Here is a 15,649-nt window from a genome sequence, read left to right as displayed (position 1 = left end):
GTAGAGCTCATAATATGGTGGGGGGCTTCATTAAGAATCTAAAATAGGCTGCAGCGAATAAAGTTCTGTTCTCAATGGTTGGATTTTAGCTACACTACTGGCTGTTGGAGGTAGTGCTGTCATGGAGCAGTGGAGTGATGAGGAGCTCCGTCAAGCACTGCAGGAGCACAGCTTGTTTCAAGGGATCCCTGTGACATCATCTACCAGACAATTTATGATCAGAAAACTGCAGGCTGCTCTGAATACTCCTCCATCTGCATCACCTGCTGCAACCGCTTGTGTCCCTGAGTCCCCTCAAGTCATTAACGATCAATCACATTGTCCATCAATGAGAGCCAAAGGCTACTATGGAGTAGCCGCTGTATTGTCCACACCCAACGACGACGGAAGTACTGGTCATCCGCACCTATCTCCATTCTATACGAACAAGTCAGACGCACTGAAAGCCATCAAAGGCATACCAGGTGCTCGGTTCAAGAAATTTGATTCGCAATCCAAAGCAGAGTCATTCTCACAGCAGACTATCAATGAATCTGGGAGGGACGAGAGGGATTTAGGACAAGTCAGCTCACCTGATAAGAATTTTGAGAAAGCCAACACTTTTCCGAGCTTGAAGACCCCCGACTTGAACATGTTTCGAATTATGATTGAGAAAGGAGATATTGAGTCTTTCTTAAAGTGTGTACGGAGAAACCCTCGCTATCTAATTAACTCAGGAGATGCCCCGGAAATATTGAAACCTCCCACTCGCTATAACGCCCTTCACTGTGCAGTGATTGCTGGTCAAGTGGACATTTGCAGACAACTATTGTGGGTTCTTCAAGATAACAACTTTTGGGCAATGGTTTACCCTGATGATAACCCTGAGAATGTGAGACCCTCAAGAAAAGAACATCTCTTAGATCTCTATCTCAACATGCAAGACAAAGGGGTGGGTACATGCATTGATGGCTATTCTTGATATCACGCTACACTAATAATGTATTGTTGAATGCTTGTGTGGCTGCATTGTTGTGCTTGACCATGAAGCCAAGCTTTTATGCCAGACATCAAAGGTTATATGCATAAGTAGTAACTGAATAGTCAAAGCAGCATGCCCCAGAGCATGCCCAATGTGTATGTATATTCATCATGGAATGCAATCTGTGTAACTCAAACCCCTTGCTTTTCATCCACAGTTTGGTGAGACGCCTCTACACTTTGCCTGCAAATGGGGTCACACAGAAATTGTAGCTCTCTTATTGTCCTTACCACTCACAAGCACAACCATAAAGAATAAAGAGGGTAAAACACCAGCTGAGATCATCTGTCAGAAGCAGAAGAACCTGGAAGTTAAAACCAAGATTGAAGAATTACTAGCAGGTATAATAATTTGTTAACTTTTTTGGATAATAAATCCCCCGCAAGTTGAGATAGACTTCATACTACTCCTGAGCTCTTGATATTGTTATTGTGCTGTTTTTGTTTTTGTCACCTCCCTATTTTAGACTGTTACATAATTGTAATCGTTATATTCCTCCTTCAAAATTGACTGCCCTGTATTCCATGTACATGTACATGCACTGTTTCATGCTTTCTTCTCTATATAGAGCCTGAGATTTTCTACGTGCCAGTTCTTCGCACTGAGGACAACTCTACTCCTCCTCGGCTGGGTCATCCTGTGACGTTAGGGCAGCTGGACGCCATCGAGTCACAGGTGGACGGTTGTGAGCTGCCCCAACTCAGTAACGGACTGGCTGGGCCAATGTCTCCCAAGGAGGCCAAGCACTTTTATCAGGATTGGAGGAGCCCCGGCCGGAGCACTGGGGGGACGAGGGAGCTGGTCAGAATCAAGCGGGCAGATTCTGAAAGAGGAATGGAAAGAATTGGAAGGTGTGTGCGTGTGTGTGTGTGCGTGCGTGTGTGTGTGTGTGCGTGCGTGTGTGTGTGTGTGTGTGTGTGCGTGCGTGTGTGCGTGTGTGCGTGCGTGTGTGTGTGTGTGTGTGTGTGCGTGTGTGTGTGCGTGTGTGTGTGTGTGCGTGTGTGTGTGTGTGTGCGTGCGTGCGTGTGTACATAATATCAAATGTGTCTGTGTCTATGCATATTTATCTATTAGACAACTGGCACACAAGAGTAATGTTGGGTGGACTGAATATTGGGACTTCTTGGGAACTGCTTGTGATCTTTCAAAGCCTGAAGGGTTTGAACTGTTGGAAGACTATCTTCAATGTCGTTCCGGTAATGATTGTATGGGCCCTGTGGACAGGGAGAGCCCTCTCATCGCAACACAGAACTCCATAGCTGGTGTGGAGAACAGCAGGAGCAGCAGCAAGGTGTCATGCAAGTTGTTTGATGAAGATGTTGTGGAAGAAGCAGGCGTGACTATGGAAGACTCTCCGTACACCTCGCCTGTAGATGCTGATGTCCTGTCTGAGATATTTTCACAAAAAGCTTCCCTTCGCGTGGATGAAGATCCCGTGTTCATTTCAGGGTGAGTAAGGTAATTGTGTTGACGTTAACGTGTGTACCTTGTACTCCACAGGGACTCCCCTACAAAGTTGGACTATGACGTGTTTCTTGCTTTCTGTTCTGTGACTCCTGATCCCTTGGAGTATCCGTGTATTACAAAGTGGCTCGGTTTGTTGGACAACTTCTCCGAAGAAGATAAGAAAACGTGAGTACCAACCACGTTTGTTTTGTTTGTCTTCATATAGGCCCTTGTGGCGCAATGGTAGCGCATTGGACTTCTAATTCAAAGGTTGTGGGTTCGAGTCCCATCGGGGGTGCTAAACTTTTTGGATGTTTTAACTCATATCATAAACCCTGCAATCTGATTGGCTAGAAGTTGTGTTCTATCCAAACTAGAAGTACTTGGCAAATCATGTAGAATACATGTACATGTAGGTTAGAAGATAAGAAGAACAATCAGAATAGAGCCTCACTGTTGCTATGATCTAATCACGTAGTCTTGTATAATAAAATACTTTAGATCATGTCAGCCATAAATTCTGCAATCTGATTGGCTAGAAGTAGTGTTCTATACTTCTATCCAACTTAGAAGATCATGTACTACAGAGATTAGATAACTGATTGGCTAGAGCCTCACTGTTGATTCTGTAAAATGTTTAGACACTGTGCGCATACTACAACAAGCCCTTTGGGCTTCTAAATCACATGGAAACTTCCCAATTTGTGACAGTGGTGGATTCAAGTGATTCCCTGTGGCTACTTTTTACTTATTATAAACGTTTGTCTAATGTCCAATACATTTTTCTTTTCACAGTTGGAAAACTCCACGGAAGCTACCGTCAGACAACACCTCCACCTCTACCCCTCACCCCGTTAGTCCGCTGGTGTTCTCAAGTCCATCACTGCAGACCTATGGGAGCTCCAGTCCTCTGGTTGCTTCTGGCACGTCTCTCGGCCGATCCAGGAACAGTACTAACAACACTCCCACGATGGTCCGCTACTGGCCAAGACAGCCGACCACCCCCCAAGGAAGGACCCCCCACTCTCTGAATGGCAGCATCAGCACTACCCCTCGTCGGAACGCTCACATTATGACTCCCACTAGATACGGAAAACTTTCCTATACCCCTAAAATTTTGTGATACATGATTAGAAATATTTTCTTGCCAAGCCATTATCACTTGATTATGAAATAAATATTCATCATCATTTAACATCACTTCATGAACATTCTGGCTAAGAATTATTTGTTGTTCGATATTATTATTTCAACAGCTTCTGCAAAGTTATCGCACACTAATCTTGGTGGTGAGTGTACAGTCTTCTCATCACCATCTCGATATTTCCCTGAATGTATTTTAAAAAAATGATGAATTATTCAGACTCTCTGAATTAAAAGTGCCTACCTGTTTTTACAAGTATTCCTTTCATTCCCATGTCTTGAGCACCTTTGATATCATTAAGAATATCCTGTATTGTATAGAAACTGAACATGAGTAATCAAAACTACCATACATGTAGAAAAATAACTCTTTTTGAGTTGATCTTGTACTCACATCTCCAATCATGACAGCTTCACTAATAGGGCAGTCGATTTCTTTCAGAACAGAGTTGAAGAACGACGGCTCTGGTTTCCCCACCACTTGAGCTGTACACCCGCTAGCATACTCGAGAGCTGCCACGTATGGACCTGGACCGATGGCTATCCCATCCTCCTTCTTGTAGTATTTGGCTCTATGAATGGCAATCAGTCTACTTCCTCCGAGAAGCAACCTGCATGCATGGGCACAATAGAAGGCCGGAGTAAAACAACAAATAATTACACAATGTAAATCAAACCTATACCTGAAAGCTTGGTTGAGGTGAGTGTACCCAAAACGTGAAGGAGCTAGTCCAACTACCACACAGTCATGCTGCTGCTGCTGCGTGCAACCATCAACAACTCCTTCAAAGTCCTCCCTTGCCGAGTCCTCTAACAGCAGGAGTGGGTGCAGCTTGTCAGCCTCAATCAGCCGTCTGGCTGCTGTCAGTGATGTGAAGATCTCGTCTTCTGAAATATCAAAACCTTTGGGGAGCACAAAATAGCATCGTAGTATTAAAACCATAGTCCCCAAAATGCACTACATAGTTGTAATGTTACCTATGCCTCTCAGTCGTGCATACAAGATTCTCTTCGACTCTTTAGTAGTGTTTGTTATGAAGCGAAATGGCACGCACACATCTCTCAGCCTGTAGCCATGCATTACAATTTGATACACACAGACGTACAACAGACGTATTAAAGTGATCCACAATGTAGTCACCTGTTCAGTGCACTGACTGCTGAAGGTGTGGGAGTGTTGTCCACATGCAGAGTACCACTCAGGTCCAATAAAACACCAGATACCTTTCCCAGACATGTGCTCATTTTGGGGTGGGAGTTAGGGTCTAATTAATTGCTCTATTCAATCACCACTGTTAATAAGTTAATAGCAAGAGTTCATAAATTCATCTATGAAGTGAACAATATTGCATAATAAAGAGTAAAATATCCAATAAAAATACACAACCTAAGCTAGCTACACTGTGGCTGAATCATCTAACGTCCTTGTAGGAGAGTTCAATGATGGTTGCAATTCAGGTTCATTCGATGATGTCTTTGTTTTATTAGACGAAGACAATAAATCGGAGAATGTTACATTGACATCTTTGAACATATGGAGCAGAAACACACCACAAATGGTGGTGGCAAAGCCGCACAGATCTCCAGCAACATTCGCAATAGATAGCTTAGTCCACTCCTTGTATAAAATTCCCGATGAAGTGATTGAGAGAGTAGTAAACATAACGTAATATATAGGGGTGACAAGAGCTGTGTTGAAGGTGTCCAGGGCCATGTTCAAATAGCTCAGTTGTATGGTGATTCCAGTCGCCATGGCTATCAGAAAAAACCAAGCCAGAGGGTTTAACAGTTGAGAATTTCCAGAGGCGGTCAATCGAATCGCTATACTCAGTCCTTTAGCAAAGACAACGGACAGTGATCCGAGTAAAGAGCAAATGCTAACGTATACCAGAACGTTAGTCTGTCCAATCTTGGGACTCTTCCAGAAGATCAAGTATATTGCCAAGGAGACAGCAGAGCCAGCGTAGAGAATAAACACTGCAAAAGAATGATACGTTATAAACACATTGTTGGTAATAATAATTTTACAACAGTTTTCCCCAGAGCCTAGCAGATAGTTTTTAGTACACGTGTTGACAAAGAGAACTTTATGTGTAAGTAGTGCACACTTACATGGGGATAGCATGTTTTTTCCAGTCTCATAGAGATTATCGACTCCAGGTGACTCTGGAGAGTGAATGACGACCACTGTGGAGCCTATTATAGCCAGTATACAGCCCAGCTTCCCATGTATGTTGAGCCTCTCATTGAGCATGACCGAGGCTAGCACAGCACTGCATAACACAGGGGTAGGTAGGTACAGTAATGAAGGTCATATAGCTAATAACACAGGGGTAGGTAGGTACAGTAATGAAGGTCATATAGCTAATAACACAGGGGTAGGTAGGTACAGTAATGAAGGTCATATAGCTAATAACACAGGGGTAGGTAGGTACAGTAATGAAGGTAATATAGCTAATAACACAGGAGTAGGTAGGTACAGTAATGAAGGTAATATAGCTAATAACACAGGGGTAGGTAGGTACAGTAATGAAGGTAATATAGCTAATAACACAGGGGTAGGTAGGTACAGTAATAACACAGGGGTAGGTAGGTACAGTAATAACACAGGGGTAGGTAGGTACAGTAATGAAGGTGTAAATAACCTATTCACTAGTAACGGTGATTTCACTCTGACAACATACACAGGATTACAGAAATAAAGGTATACCTATTCAGCTAGTAAGGATAACTTCAGTTGATCTGACAACACTCAACACAATACAATAACGTACATAGCTATAATGTGCGTCATGAACTCACGCTATTAAGACACTGAGTGCTCCCAAAGTTGTGACAAGGCTGGCTGGTACAAATCCAAACGCAGCAAAGTTGGAAGCCTCCCCCACTGCCATTGTAAGAAGACCTGCCCACCAGAGCCACTCTCTGAGATAAGCAAAGCCCCCGCTACCAGCTCGGGTTGACGATGATCTTGCTACTCTTAATAAACCCTTCTTTTTTATAATGAAACTTGAACCAATGAACAAACTTGAGCTGATGGCCAGGATTAGCCCTATGATGAAATCCTTGTTGGAGTGGCCATTGTCTGATGATAGGGTATCAACTTTATCTTCTTCCATTATTAAATCAGGTCGCTTAGGCCAGGAGAGTAGATTACTTCTAAAAGGTGATGAGGCAACTTGAAAACTTATTATAGTCTAGTGTTCACTATTTAGAAATGCCTGCTCAGCAGTGCCCCACCCACTTGAAGGTCTAGCAAGTTTACAAGTGTCCAGTCTATATTCTCCAAAGGATCTCTCCAACATAATCAACTGTCAATCATATCAAGCAATACAATCGTATTTGTAAGGTGCTTACTAATGTGTGATTGCATAAACCTCTTGCAAATATTAAATACAAGCTGATACGATCATATGACGTGCATGCACTCATCCCATGGCCCACACAAACAAACCTTATATAAAATTAATCAGTTATATATCTCCTTCAGGGTATCCTTCACACTGTGCATACCATGTCCTCTGACGACAATGATCTGAGACGTCAGCTCAAGCAGTATGGTGTTGAGGTTGGCCCAATCACTGACTCCACTCGCGATCTCTACAAACGAATGCTCCAGAAAAAGCTCAAAGTCCCGGGCAAAATGAGCAGGCCTGCTCCTAGTCGAGTTGTACAGAAAACCGTGCAAATTGCAAGTAATCGAAATAACGCTGGTATTCCAAGTAGGAACGTTGGTAATGTGAATTCCCCAACTGGCAGAAATGTAGTTGCATCTTTGAGCTCACCAAACAAGCCACTAAACACACCTAGAGATCGTGGGAACTTGTCAGGAGTTTCCTCTAGAGGAGCTGTTAGTGGTTTGCAGCATGGATACAAGAGACCTGCCCCCAATGACTACGAGGCTGAGCCTAAGAGGCCAAGATTGAATGTCTATAATAGTGGAACAGATTCTGAGGAAGATAGGGAGATATCTGCACACCCAGTTGCCTCGTCGAGCCCAAAATATCAAAGACTTTATCCAACACTGCCAGATGATATTGACGGAGAGGAGAGTGCTATACCAGAACAACGGTTTCAAATCGGCAAGCGATTGTCATCTGTCAGTTGGCAGAAAGAGCGGCCCTCACTGTTACACACTCCACCTCCTAAACAGCCTTCTAGTAATGTCAGTCTGTCACCACCGTCTCCTTCAGCATCATTGGGTAGGCGTGAGGGTGGAGGGCTAGTGTCTGCTTTTACCGGATTCATTGGAGCAGGAGTGAGAAATTTGGTCAAACAAATCGCTTCCCCACGCCAACCCATCAGGTCAAGTAGAATGATCCCTATTGGAAGCCCGAAAAACCCTCGACCTGTTTTGAATGTTTCTGGAAGTAGTTCAAATATTGGAGCCAGTTCAAGTCGAGACTCGATATCGATCGGTGAAGTTAATGCACTCGACTTGTCTCTACCGGAGAGTCCACCTCTTGCGCCTGAACCTCCCGACGACAGTATAGCTCAACAGGAAACCACTGGGTATGACTGGGAATTGCAACCTAGCGATGTTGAGATTTGCAAGAAGGCCAATGGATCTCTGTGGAGGCTTGGAAAGGGTGGTTTTGGCGAAGTGTTCAAGGGACTCAAAGATTCCGTAGATGAAGTTGCGGTAAAGGTCATCCGTATACAGACCTCATCTGTTGCAATTGAACTGTTCAAACGAGAGATTGACATTATCAGCAAGCTTCGACACCGGCACATACTTCAGTTCTATGGTGCCTGCATTCAACCCAACTGTCTATACATGGTCACAGAGCTCATGCAGTCGGATCTGTTCTCCAATCTAAGGCGTGACATCAGATACATGTGGACTGGTATTTACGGCAAAGAAGTTCTCCTTGGAGTGGCCTCTGGACTTCATTACCTTCACTCCCGCAAGCCCCCTATCGTTCACCGTGACATTAAGAGCCCAAACATCTTACTCATGGATGGCATTGCCAAAATTGCCGATGTTGGAATTGCTCGAAGTAAATCCGATTCAGATATGACGGCCCAGAAAGGCTACACTATAGCCTGGGCAGCACCTGAGGTGGTGTATCGAAGAAGAGCTACCGAGAAAATCGATATCTGGAGCTTTGGAGTGATCATATGGGAGGTTGTGAGTGCAAAGCTCCCTCGAGTCGGCCATCTTGTTTTACCCTCTCAAGCCCCCCCTCCCTTGCGAGCACTGTACACTATGTGTGTAGATGAGGATCCCAACAAGAGGCCCAGTGCTGAACAAATCATCAAGAAACTCAAGGCTATCAAATGAACCAGACAATTATGTCATTTCTCTATATCATTTGTAATGTACATGTTCTTTATTTTAGTGACACTTGCCATGCATTTCATTGTACATAAAATAAAAGTATGTTCCAAATTTTTGGAAAAGATTGGCTCTTGTGTAATTATAAATCTTCATACAAATGTAGGTTACATAATCACTACCAGTAGCGTAACTAAGCTTAACAATGCATCATGTGACGTTATTCATCCCAATGCATCATGTGACATTATTCATCCCCTTCATTTCTAAATTTGTTAAAACATAATAATTATTCACACAAATCAATGCAACGTTAAGGTAACACAATACCAGTGTGTGGTTCCAGGGGGGGAATCAGTATAGCGCACAAATGAAAAATTACAGTCAGTAAATAAAATATTAACACAGATGTTAGACGTGCGATTTGACACAGTACAATGTACATGTAATTGCATACATAAATTTGGATTGTCCATAGTCCAAAGTATCTGTGACAGATGCATGTATTGACTACGGAGCAGCAAACTGCACGACTAACGGTTCCCCTCCCTTGATCTCCATACTCTGAAGAGCAGCATCTGTGGCCTCTGTGCGATCAGTGATCTGTGGGGGCGTGTGTGTGTGTGAGGGGGCGGTGGTAATTGCTGTGAGGGCATAATGCAATATACTATTAATATGGCATACTGTCTGCCTTGTGTAAAATAAAGTAACAATACGACCAATTGTCTACACACACTAACGAGTACCATCTGATTAGTACTCACAAATCTAACATCGGTTGGTGACACAAGTTCCTTGGATAACATAACATTTGGTGGTTGGTCAGATGATGGTAGCTTCTGAGTTGGCCTGGAAACACCTCTCATTGACGCCACCTGGGAACTGGAGAATACATGGAGCACTGAGCAAACAGTTACACAGGGAACAGCTACCAGATATCCAAACTACTCTAGTTTGACAAATTTCACACAGTCATGGATGCAGTCTAGTTGACTAACTTACTGGTAGTCTCTTGTCCTCCCTCTCACTTCAGCTGTCTCCATGCTGTGTGGCTCTACCACGGTCACGTCAATCACATCACTGGAATACAGAAACAGAGTGTGTTAAGATAAGCAAAAGTCAACAACAAAATTAATATATATTTTGAGAGTTACGACTAAGCAAAACAGGTGGCAACTGTGGTTATATATTTCTGGGAGTTCCTGGCTTGTATCGGGGTTAGAGAAAATGGGGGCCCTTACTTTGCTGCTCGCTGTAATATTCTATTGAGAGCTGACTCTTCGTCTGTTTTTGTGATGTGGTTTCCTGACCCAGATGACGAGCTGTAACCACAAAAGACACATGTACGTATTATATAATATCCAGACAATACAGCGACTAGAGCAAAAACAAAGAGGATATCATAATTGCAAAATGTGTTGGCAGCCAATCTTAGCTACCTACCGGATGATTCATTACATCCTAGTTTCTAGTGCTACTGGTGTCACATGCATAGCACATGATGTACACATACAACTTGAAAACACACACAAACATTGGGTCATGTGTACATGGACAAAACGACTCACTGGGGTATGGGTTGCACAGGTGTGGGTTGGTTTCCTAGCAGCCTGGTGTTCTCATCCGGACCCTGGAGAAATAAACGTATACCATAAATAAATAGTAATAAATGGTAAATTTATGCATTTTAATAAAAACAATCACTATACTCATCACGATCTCTTAAACCATGCATCGACTATAACACCAATTTCTGTTTTTCAACATGAAATTCATAGAGGATAGGCTTTCTACAAACAGCATTAGTTAGAACATAATACAGACTAAATAGATATACATGACCAATGACTAATGAGAAGGTGGGTGATTGGTGTATGGATAGTTATGTCTAGTTTCACTCACATCTGTGGTATCTTTGCTCTCTAAGCAGCCCATGTTGTAGATGAGGGACTCTTGGAGGCCCTTGACTGGCTTGAAAATTAGAGCTAGTTTCCTGGTGAAGTTGCAATGGAAGCAAAAAGTGATCACTGACCTCAATAAAGTACTAGTCACGTGGATTGTAAAGGTCAAATTTTTGATTGACCTTTGCTCTTGATTGATTGCCATAGCAACATCCGTAAATTAACCCCCTCAACACTGAATTAATAATTAATGGGCGTAGCTTGTAATACAAGCTGCAAAAGCAATCATGGAAATAGAAAGTGTGGACTTCTTGAAGGATCAAGGTATGAGATTTAGTCACTGTACTATCTATACTGTGTAAGAATACATTCCCATTTTGCAGTCCAGAGATTGACTGCTGTTTTGAGTCGGTATCAAAAGAAGTACCTCCCCTTGTCACCAGATGAAGAAGCTGTGAGTACGAATGTATGCAACTACATGCACATAATTGATATTGCTACACACATACAGGATTCCACTTATTCATCAGAGACCCCCCATGCTGCCTGGCTCACCAACAAGCAGTTCCTCTCCCCCCTCCTGGTGGAGTATGACCACACAATATCCGAGCTGAATGGGCAGGTGGCCTCCTATCAGACTGAGTTAACCACGCTCGTTGCAAGGGTCCAGGAGATCACTGATGAGAATACAAAGTTGCATTCTGATCTCCGTAAGAGCTTAAAGAGTCGGTTGAAGTCCCCAACTCGTGTGAGTGGTGGAAGTGTGCAGGTGGAAGCAGTACAGGAGCAGATGGACATTCTCTCCAGAGAGAGAGACAGCCATGTTGATCTATGGAGGCAGACAACAAGAGAGTTGGAAATACTGCAGAGAAGTGATAGGGTGAGTTTGTTTGTAGCAATGGATTGGTGTGATTATTGATCGATGGTGCCGTGTTTGTTTTGCTTTAGGAGAAGACTGAATCTCTTCACAAGTATAAGACAGAGCTGGTGAATACTCAACAAGCTGCGATACTTGCTCAACAAACTATCGACAAGCTGAATGCTACTTGTGAGAAACTGGACCAGGTACATCTTTGAATAGTAACCATAGTAGTGACTATACTCTTTGATGTACAGGAGAGAGGACAGTGTTTAAGCAGAGCACGTGCACAAGAGAGGGAGCTGAACAGTGTTCAAGAGGAGGTCACTCAAGCCAGAGCTGAAGCTAAAGCTGCTAACATCAAAAATACTGACCTAAAACGGTCTCTGGACGAGATCACATTGCAGCTGCGGAGAAGGGTACGCAAAATTAATTATTAGAGTGTGTCACTGTGTTTAAATGTACTATTATGATTAGGAATCTGAGAGGAAGAAGATTGATGATCGCGAGCACTCGCTGGATGACAGGATACACCACCTCCAGTTGCACACTACCGATGTCGAAGCAAAGTGAGGGATTGTTGACCTACACGCACGCACATGTACACCACTCATCGTGCATGTCCTTATATGTGTGTATAATGTAAACACAGGCTACTGGTGGCTCAGAGAGAAGCTGCTCTCTTGAAGGGTGAAAAAAGTGATTTGGATGAAGCGATAAATACAGCACAAGCTAAATTGTAAGCAATAGTTTTATGTGTATACCAACGTCGTTTTATACGTAGGAATTTTGGTGAAGTATTTCTATTAATGCGTGATATGCCCCTCCCCTCTATTCCAGGTCAGTGTTGGAGAAGCGTGAGTTTGAGGCCGTGCTTCATGTGAAGGAGAGTATGCAGATAGCAGAGGATGCACTCATGGAGAAGGAGCAAGCTGTCGTTCGTGAGCAGCAATCTGTTCGAGAGATCGGACGACTCAAGAAAGCATTGACCACCGTTCTTCAAGAGGCTGGAGAGAGAACTAGGAAAGAGGTACTCCAACGTGTAACATGCCATGTAGTCTTCACCTGGTGCGCAAATACATAGTTCTTGTGTTAATTATTGCTACATTTATATAGGTTGATGGTGTTAGGGAAGAGTGCAATGCAAGCATTGATAAGATGGCGGATGAAATCCAAAAACTGGAACAGGTTCATTATTTACTATCTTTTTGCTTGATTTCACGTGCATTCTTACGTACAGGAGAGTGGTCAGAGACAGGCCCAGTGTGAGAGGGCTTTGAGAGACAAGAAAGCCGTAGAGAAAGAGTTGGAGAAACTGATGAAACACACCCCCCAAGAGACGACACAGAGAGGAGAGGTGCTCCATGAGCTACAGGTCAAAGTGTACGCTGCCGAAAGAACCAAAGAGGACGTCACTTTGAAACTGGATACTGCTTTGACCTCTGTCAAGAGTCTTGAAGTACGGTAAGTATTCACATTCACGTACAAACAGTATACAGACAGACTGCTATTACCTGATACATTTCAGGTTAGCAGAAGAGAAGCGTGCCAAGGAGCATTTGAATCAAGACTACAGTGCTGCTCTGACAAAGCATCAGGAAAAGGTGCAACAGTTCCAGCAAGAGAAGATGAAGCTCATAGGCGATATAAAGGAGCATCAACAGAAGATACGACAGAGTGAGCAGTTAAGGGAGGCTGTTGAGATGGGCGTGATCAGAGAGAGGGTAGAGTGGACTCAGAAATATGAGCTGGTTCAGAGGGAGCTGCTTAATCGACTAGAGAACTCAGAGGAGGCCCACCAGAGATCCGTTCACGAGTTGAGGGAAGTAATGGCTGCTCAACACAAGATTGGAGTCAAGTGAGAGTTCCTGTACTACTCCGTGTTAGTTAATTGTACATGTAGGCTTAATTGTACATTGATGATAACTATTTGAAAGATCTCTTTCTGAAAATCGTTGTTATTTAATACACAGGATTCAAGTTATGGCAGCTGAAAAAGTCCCTAAACCATTGATTAAACGGAGGGGCAGTTGAATATATTTCTACAGCCGTAAATTTAGTATCATTGATCTAATTTCAAAAATTTTGTGATTTTCTGAAAGCTTAGAAAAAGACCTTTCAAATGACGTTTTTAAATCCAATATTTTGTTGGGGCCCTAATTTGTCATTTTTCGGCTTTGGACCATGGGCTATTATCCATGGTGTGGCCAAATTGGCAAATAGTTTTATTGCTCAAATATAAAGTTTGATGACACCATTTGAAAGGTCTCTTTCTAAGCTTTCAGAAAATCAGAATAACGTTGAAATTGGATTCACAGAATTCAAGTTATGGCAGCTGAAAAAGTCCCCAAACCATTGATTAAACGGAGGGGCAGTTGAATATCTTTCAACGCCCATAACTTTAGTACCGTTGATCCAATTTCAAAATTTTTATGATTTTCTGAAAGCTTAGAAAGAGACCTTTCAAATGATATTTTTAAATCCAACATTTTGTTGGGGCCCTAATTTGTCATTTTTCGACTTTGGACCATGGTGTGGCCAAATTGGCAAATAGTTTTATTGCTCAAATATAAAGTTTGATGACACCATTTGAAAGGTCTCTTTCTAAGCTTTCAGAAAATCAGAATAACGTTGAAATTGGATTCACAGAATTCAAGTTATGGCAGCTGAAAAAGTCCCCAAACCATTGATTAAACGGAGGGGCAGTTGAATATCTTTCAACGCCCATAACTTTAGTACCGTTGATCCAATTTCAAAATTTTTATGATTTTCTGAAAGCTTAGAAAGAGACCTTTCAAATGATATTTTTAAATCCAACATTTTGTTGGGGCCCTAATTTGTCATTTTTCGACTTTGGACCATGGGCTATTATTCATGGTGTGGCCAAATTGGCAAATAGTTTTATTGCTTAAATATAAAGTTTGATGACACCATTTAAAAGGTCTCTTTCTAAGCTTTCAGAAAATCAGAAAATCGTTGAAATTGGATCTACAGAATTCAAGTTATGGCACCTGAAAAAGTGACCGAACCATTCATTAAACAGAGGGGAGGGGCGGGGTTGTAGTTTGACTAGTAGTTTGTATTTTTTGGCTGCACTCCTTGTCTTTTGAAAGTATCTTTGTTGCTTTTCAGATGGAGAGAGGAATCAAAGACACTTGCCCAACGATTTGAGCAAACAGTATCGTGCTTAAAAGCTGAGCTTACCAAACACAAACAACAGGGTGAAGCGCTGACTGTACAACTTCAACATCTGAAGTTAGAAAGAAAGGAATTGATCAATCAGTTGCAGAAGATGTCTAACACTAACTCAGTACTTCAGCAGCAGCTTGGTGAAGCGGAGGCACAGGTCGAGTCTACCAACTCTCAGATACCAGCCCTCATGTCAAGAGAGAAGCATCTGCTACACGAGAGAAGGGAACTGCACAGACAACTGGACAAAGTAAAACTGAAAATGAATAGAATTGGAAGGTAAACACCTAATTAATTTTGTGGGTTTTTATGAAACATTCCTCTTACTTTATTTTCTACAGTATGGAAGGACCACAGAGTGTTACTCTTGGTTCTAGCAGTCCTATCCGAATGGACCACTCCCGCCCACACACCCCTCCACACTCTCACCACTATCATACGCCCACTCCCCACATCTCCACAATAAACACACATCCGGACCCATCTCAATGGAACACTGCTCTCTCGGAGCTTCGTCACTCTATCCGACAAGTACGACAAGATCTAGGGCTGAGGTCCCAACAGGATTGTCCTGGTGATGACCTTCGCTTGACCTACTCGAGAGATGAAGAGGAAACAAGTGACCGCTCGATGTTGTCCAGGAGTGATCTCACACAATTACAGAACACTTCTCATATTAGCCTAGTTCAGTCTTAATTAAACAATTTTAGTGATTGTATAGCCATTGATGTCCTGTGGAATGTTCTCAGTTATTCATCAGAGCATTGTTATATGAAACTCATTACAATATTATACTCTCCTGCAGAGAGAGC

The 15,649-nt window shown here is 42.7% G+C and overlaps 6 protein-coding genes and 1 non-coding gene across 7 annotated transcripts; 4 read left to right on the top strand and 3 right to left on the bottom strand.

Annotated features, from left to right (window-relative positions):
* The first annotated feature begins 6 nt into the window (after positions 1–6).
* On the top strand, positions 7–3,711 carry LOC135350122 (ankyrin repeat and LEM domain-containing protein 2-like). Its single transcript, XM_064548840.1, has 6 exons — positions 7–931; positions 1,179–1,362; positions 1,590–1,872; positions 2,096–2,470; positions 2,522–2,653; positions 3,263–3,711. The coding sequence occupies exons 1-6, from the start codon at positions 122–124 to the stop codon at positions 3,588–3,590; spliced, it is 2,112 nt and encodes a 703-aa protein (XP_064404910.1). The 5' UTR covers positions 7–121; the 3' UTR covers positions 3,591–3,711.
* Trnar-ucu (transfer RNA arginine (anticodon UCU)) lies at positions 2,694–2,765 on the top strand. The gene has a single exon. It is a non-coding gene; the product is annotated as a tRNA-Arg (tRNA).
* On the bottom strand, positions 3,657–4,908 carry LOC135350168 (haloacid dehalogenase-like hydrolase domain-containing protein 2). The gene is made up of 6 exons (XM_064548899.1): positions 4,752–4,908; positions 4,589–4,677; positions 4,294–4,513; positions 4,005–4,221; positions 3,855–3,918; positions 3,657–3,795 (listed from the first exon to the last, which is right to left on the bottom strand). The coding sequence occupies exons 1-6, from the start codon at positions 4,853–4,855 to the stop codon at positions 3,692–3,694; spliced, it is 798 nt and encodes a 265-aa protein (XP_064404969.1). The 5' UTR covers positions 4,856–4,908; the 3' UTR covers positions 3,657–3,691.
* A 12-nt stretch (positions 4,909–4,920) lies between these two features.
* LOC135350153 (magnesium transporter NIPA2-like) lies at positions 4,921–6,839 on the bottom strand. Its single transcript, XM_064548884.1, has 3 exons — positions 6,413–6,839; positions 5,723–5,883; positions 4,921–5,587 (listed from the first exon to the last, which is right to left on the bottom strand). The coding sequence occupies exons 1-3, from the start codon at positions 6,727–6,729 to the stop codon at positions 5,007–5,009; spliced, it is 1,059 nt and encodes a 352-aa protein (XP_064404954.1). The 5' UTR covers positions 6,730–6,839; the 3' UTR covers positions 4,921–5,006.
* LOC135350130 (probable serine/threonine-protein kinase DDB_G0278535) lies at positions 6,827–9,018 on the top strand. The gene is made up of 2 exons (XM_064548847.1): positions 6,827–6,959; positions 7,101–9,018. Exon 2 carries the CDS (start codon positions 7,125–7,127, stop codon positions 8,892–8,894), a length of 1,770 nt encoding a protein of 589 aa, XP_064404917.1. The 5' UTR covers positions 6,827–6,959; positions 7,101–7,124; the 3' UTR covers positions 8,895–9,018.
* A 141-nt stretch (positions 9,019–9,159) lies between these two features.
* On the bottom strand, positions 9,160–10,948 carry LOC135350181 (ragulator complex protein LAMTOR1-like). Its single transcript, XM_064548913.1, has 6 exons — positions 10,791–10,948; positions 10,457–10,518; positions 10,130–10,210; positions 9,891–9,968; positions 9,653–9,770; positions 9,160–9,491 (listed from the first exon to the last, which is right to left on the bottom strand). Exons 1-6 carry the CDS (start codon positions 10,821–10,823, stop codon positions 9,399–9,401), a joined length of 465 nt encoding a protein of 154 aa, XP_064404983.1. The 5' UTR covers positions 10,824–10,948; the 3' UTR covers positions 9,160–9,398.
* Positions 10,949–11,023: 75 nt separating this feature from the next.
* On the top strand, positions 11,024–15,614 carry LOC135350120 (sodium channel and clathrin linker 1-like). Its single transcript, XM_064548837.1, has 13 exons — positions 11,024–11,113; positions 11,173–11,243; positions 11,301–11,669; positions 11,738–11,854; positions 11,906–12,067; positions 12,126–12,217; positions 12,301–12,387; positions 12,489–12,678; positions 12,765–12,836; positions 12,889–13,112; positions 13,177–13,506; positions 14,781–15,116; positions 15,179–15,614. The coding sequence occupies exons 1-13, from the start codon at positions 11,077–11,079 to the stop codon at positions 15,531–15,533; spliced, it is 2,442 nt and encodes an 813-aa protein (XP_064404907.1). The 5' UTR covers positions 11,024–11,076; the 3' UTR covers positions 15,534–15,614.
* Positions 15,615–15,649: the final 35 nt, after the last annotated feature.

The sequence above is a fragment of the Halichondria panicea genome, chromosome 16, assembly GCF_963675165.1.
Source record: "Halichondria panicea chromosome 16, odHalPani1.1, whole genome shotgun sequence".
NCBI lineage: Eukaryota > Metazoa > Porifera > Demospongiae > Suberitida > Halichondriidae > Halichondria > Halichondria panicea.
Note: the sequence above shows the minus strand (reverse complement) of the source record. Positions and strands in the feature narration are given on the sequence as shown.

Bases quoted from the DNA above. Each gene is read 5' to 3' on its own strand.
- LOC135350122 (XM_064548840.1), top strand. From the start codon at position 122: ATGGAGCAGTGGAGTGATGAGGAGCTCCGTCAAGCACTGCAGGAGCAC. The intron at 1,363-1,589 runs GTATAATAATTT...TTCTCTATATAG, and splicing joins GATTGAAGAATTACTAGCAG to AGCCTGAGATTTTCTACGTG. The intron at 1,873-2,095 runs GTGTGTGCGTGT...TTTATCTATTAG, and splicing joins GGAATGGAAAGAATTGGAAG to ACAACTGGCACACAAGAGTA.
- LOC135350168 (XM_064548899.1), bottom strand. From the start codon at position 4,855: ATGAGCACATGTCTGGGAAAGGTATCTGGTGTTTTATTGGACCTGAGT. The intron at 4,678-4,751 runs GTGACTACATTG...GCATGGCTACAG, and splicing joins GCAGTCAGTGCACTGAACAG to GCTGAGAGATGTGTGCGTGC. The intron at 3,796-3,854 runs GTAGGCACTTTT...AAATACATTCAG, and splicing joins AGGAATACTTGTAAAAACAG to GGAAATATCGAGATGGTGAT.
- LOC135350153 (XM_064548884.1), bottom strand. From the start codon at position 6,729: ATGGAAGAAGATAAAGTTGATACCCTATCATCAGACAATGGCCACTCC. The intron at 5,884-6,412 runs GTGAGTTCATGA...TGTGTTATGCAG, and splicing joins GCACTCAGTGTCTTAATAGC to TGCTGTGCTAGCCTCGGTCA. The intron at 5,588-5,722 runs GTAAGTGTGCAC...ATTCTTTTGCAG, and splicing joins AAAAAACATGCTATCCCCAT to TGTTTATTCTCTACGCTGGC.
- LOC135350130 (XM_064548847.1), top strand. From the start codon at position 7,125: ATGTCCTCTGACGACAATGATCTGAGACGTCAGCTCAAGCAGTATGGT.
- LOC135350181 (XM_064548913.1), bottom strand. From the start codon at position 10,823: ATGGGCTGCTTAGAGAGCAAAGATACCACAGAT. The intron at 10,519-10,790 runs GTGAGTGAAACT...TTATTTCTCCAG, and splicing joins AGAGCAAAGATACCACAGAT to GGTCCGGATGAGAACACCAG. The intron at 9,771-9,890 runs GTAAGTTAGTCA...TGTATTCTCCAG, and splicing joins GGGAGGACAAGAGACTACCA to TTCCCAGGTGGCGTCAATGA.
- LOC135350120 (XM_064548837.1), top strand. From the start codon at position 11,077: ATGGAAATAGAAAGTGTGGACTTCTTGAAGGATCAAG. The intron at 12,218-12,300 runs GTGAGGGATTGT...ATGTAAACACAG, and splicing joins ACTACCGATGTCGAAGCAAA to GCTACTGGTGGCTCAGAGAG. The intron at 15,117-15,178 runs GTAAACACCTAA...TATTTTCTACAG, and splicing joins AAAATGAATAGAATTGGAAG to TATGGAAGGACCACAGAGTG.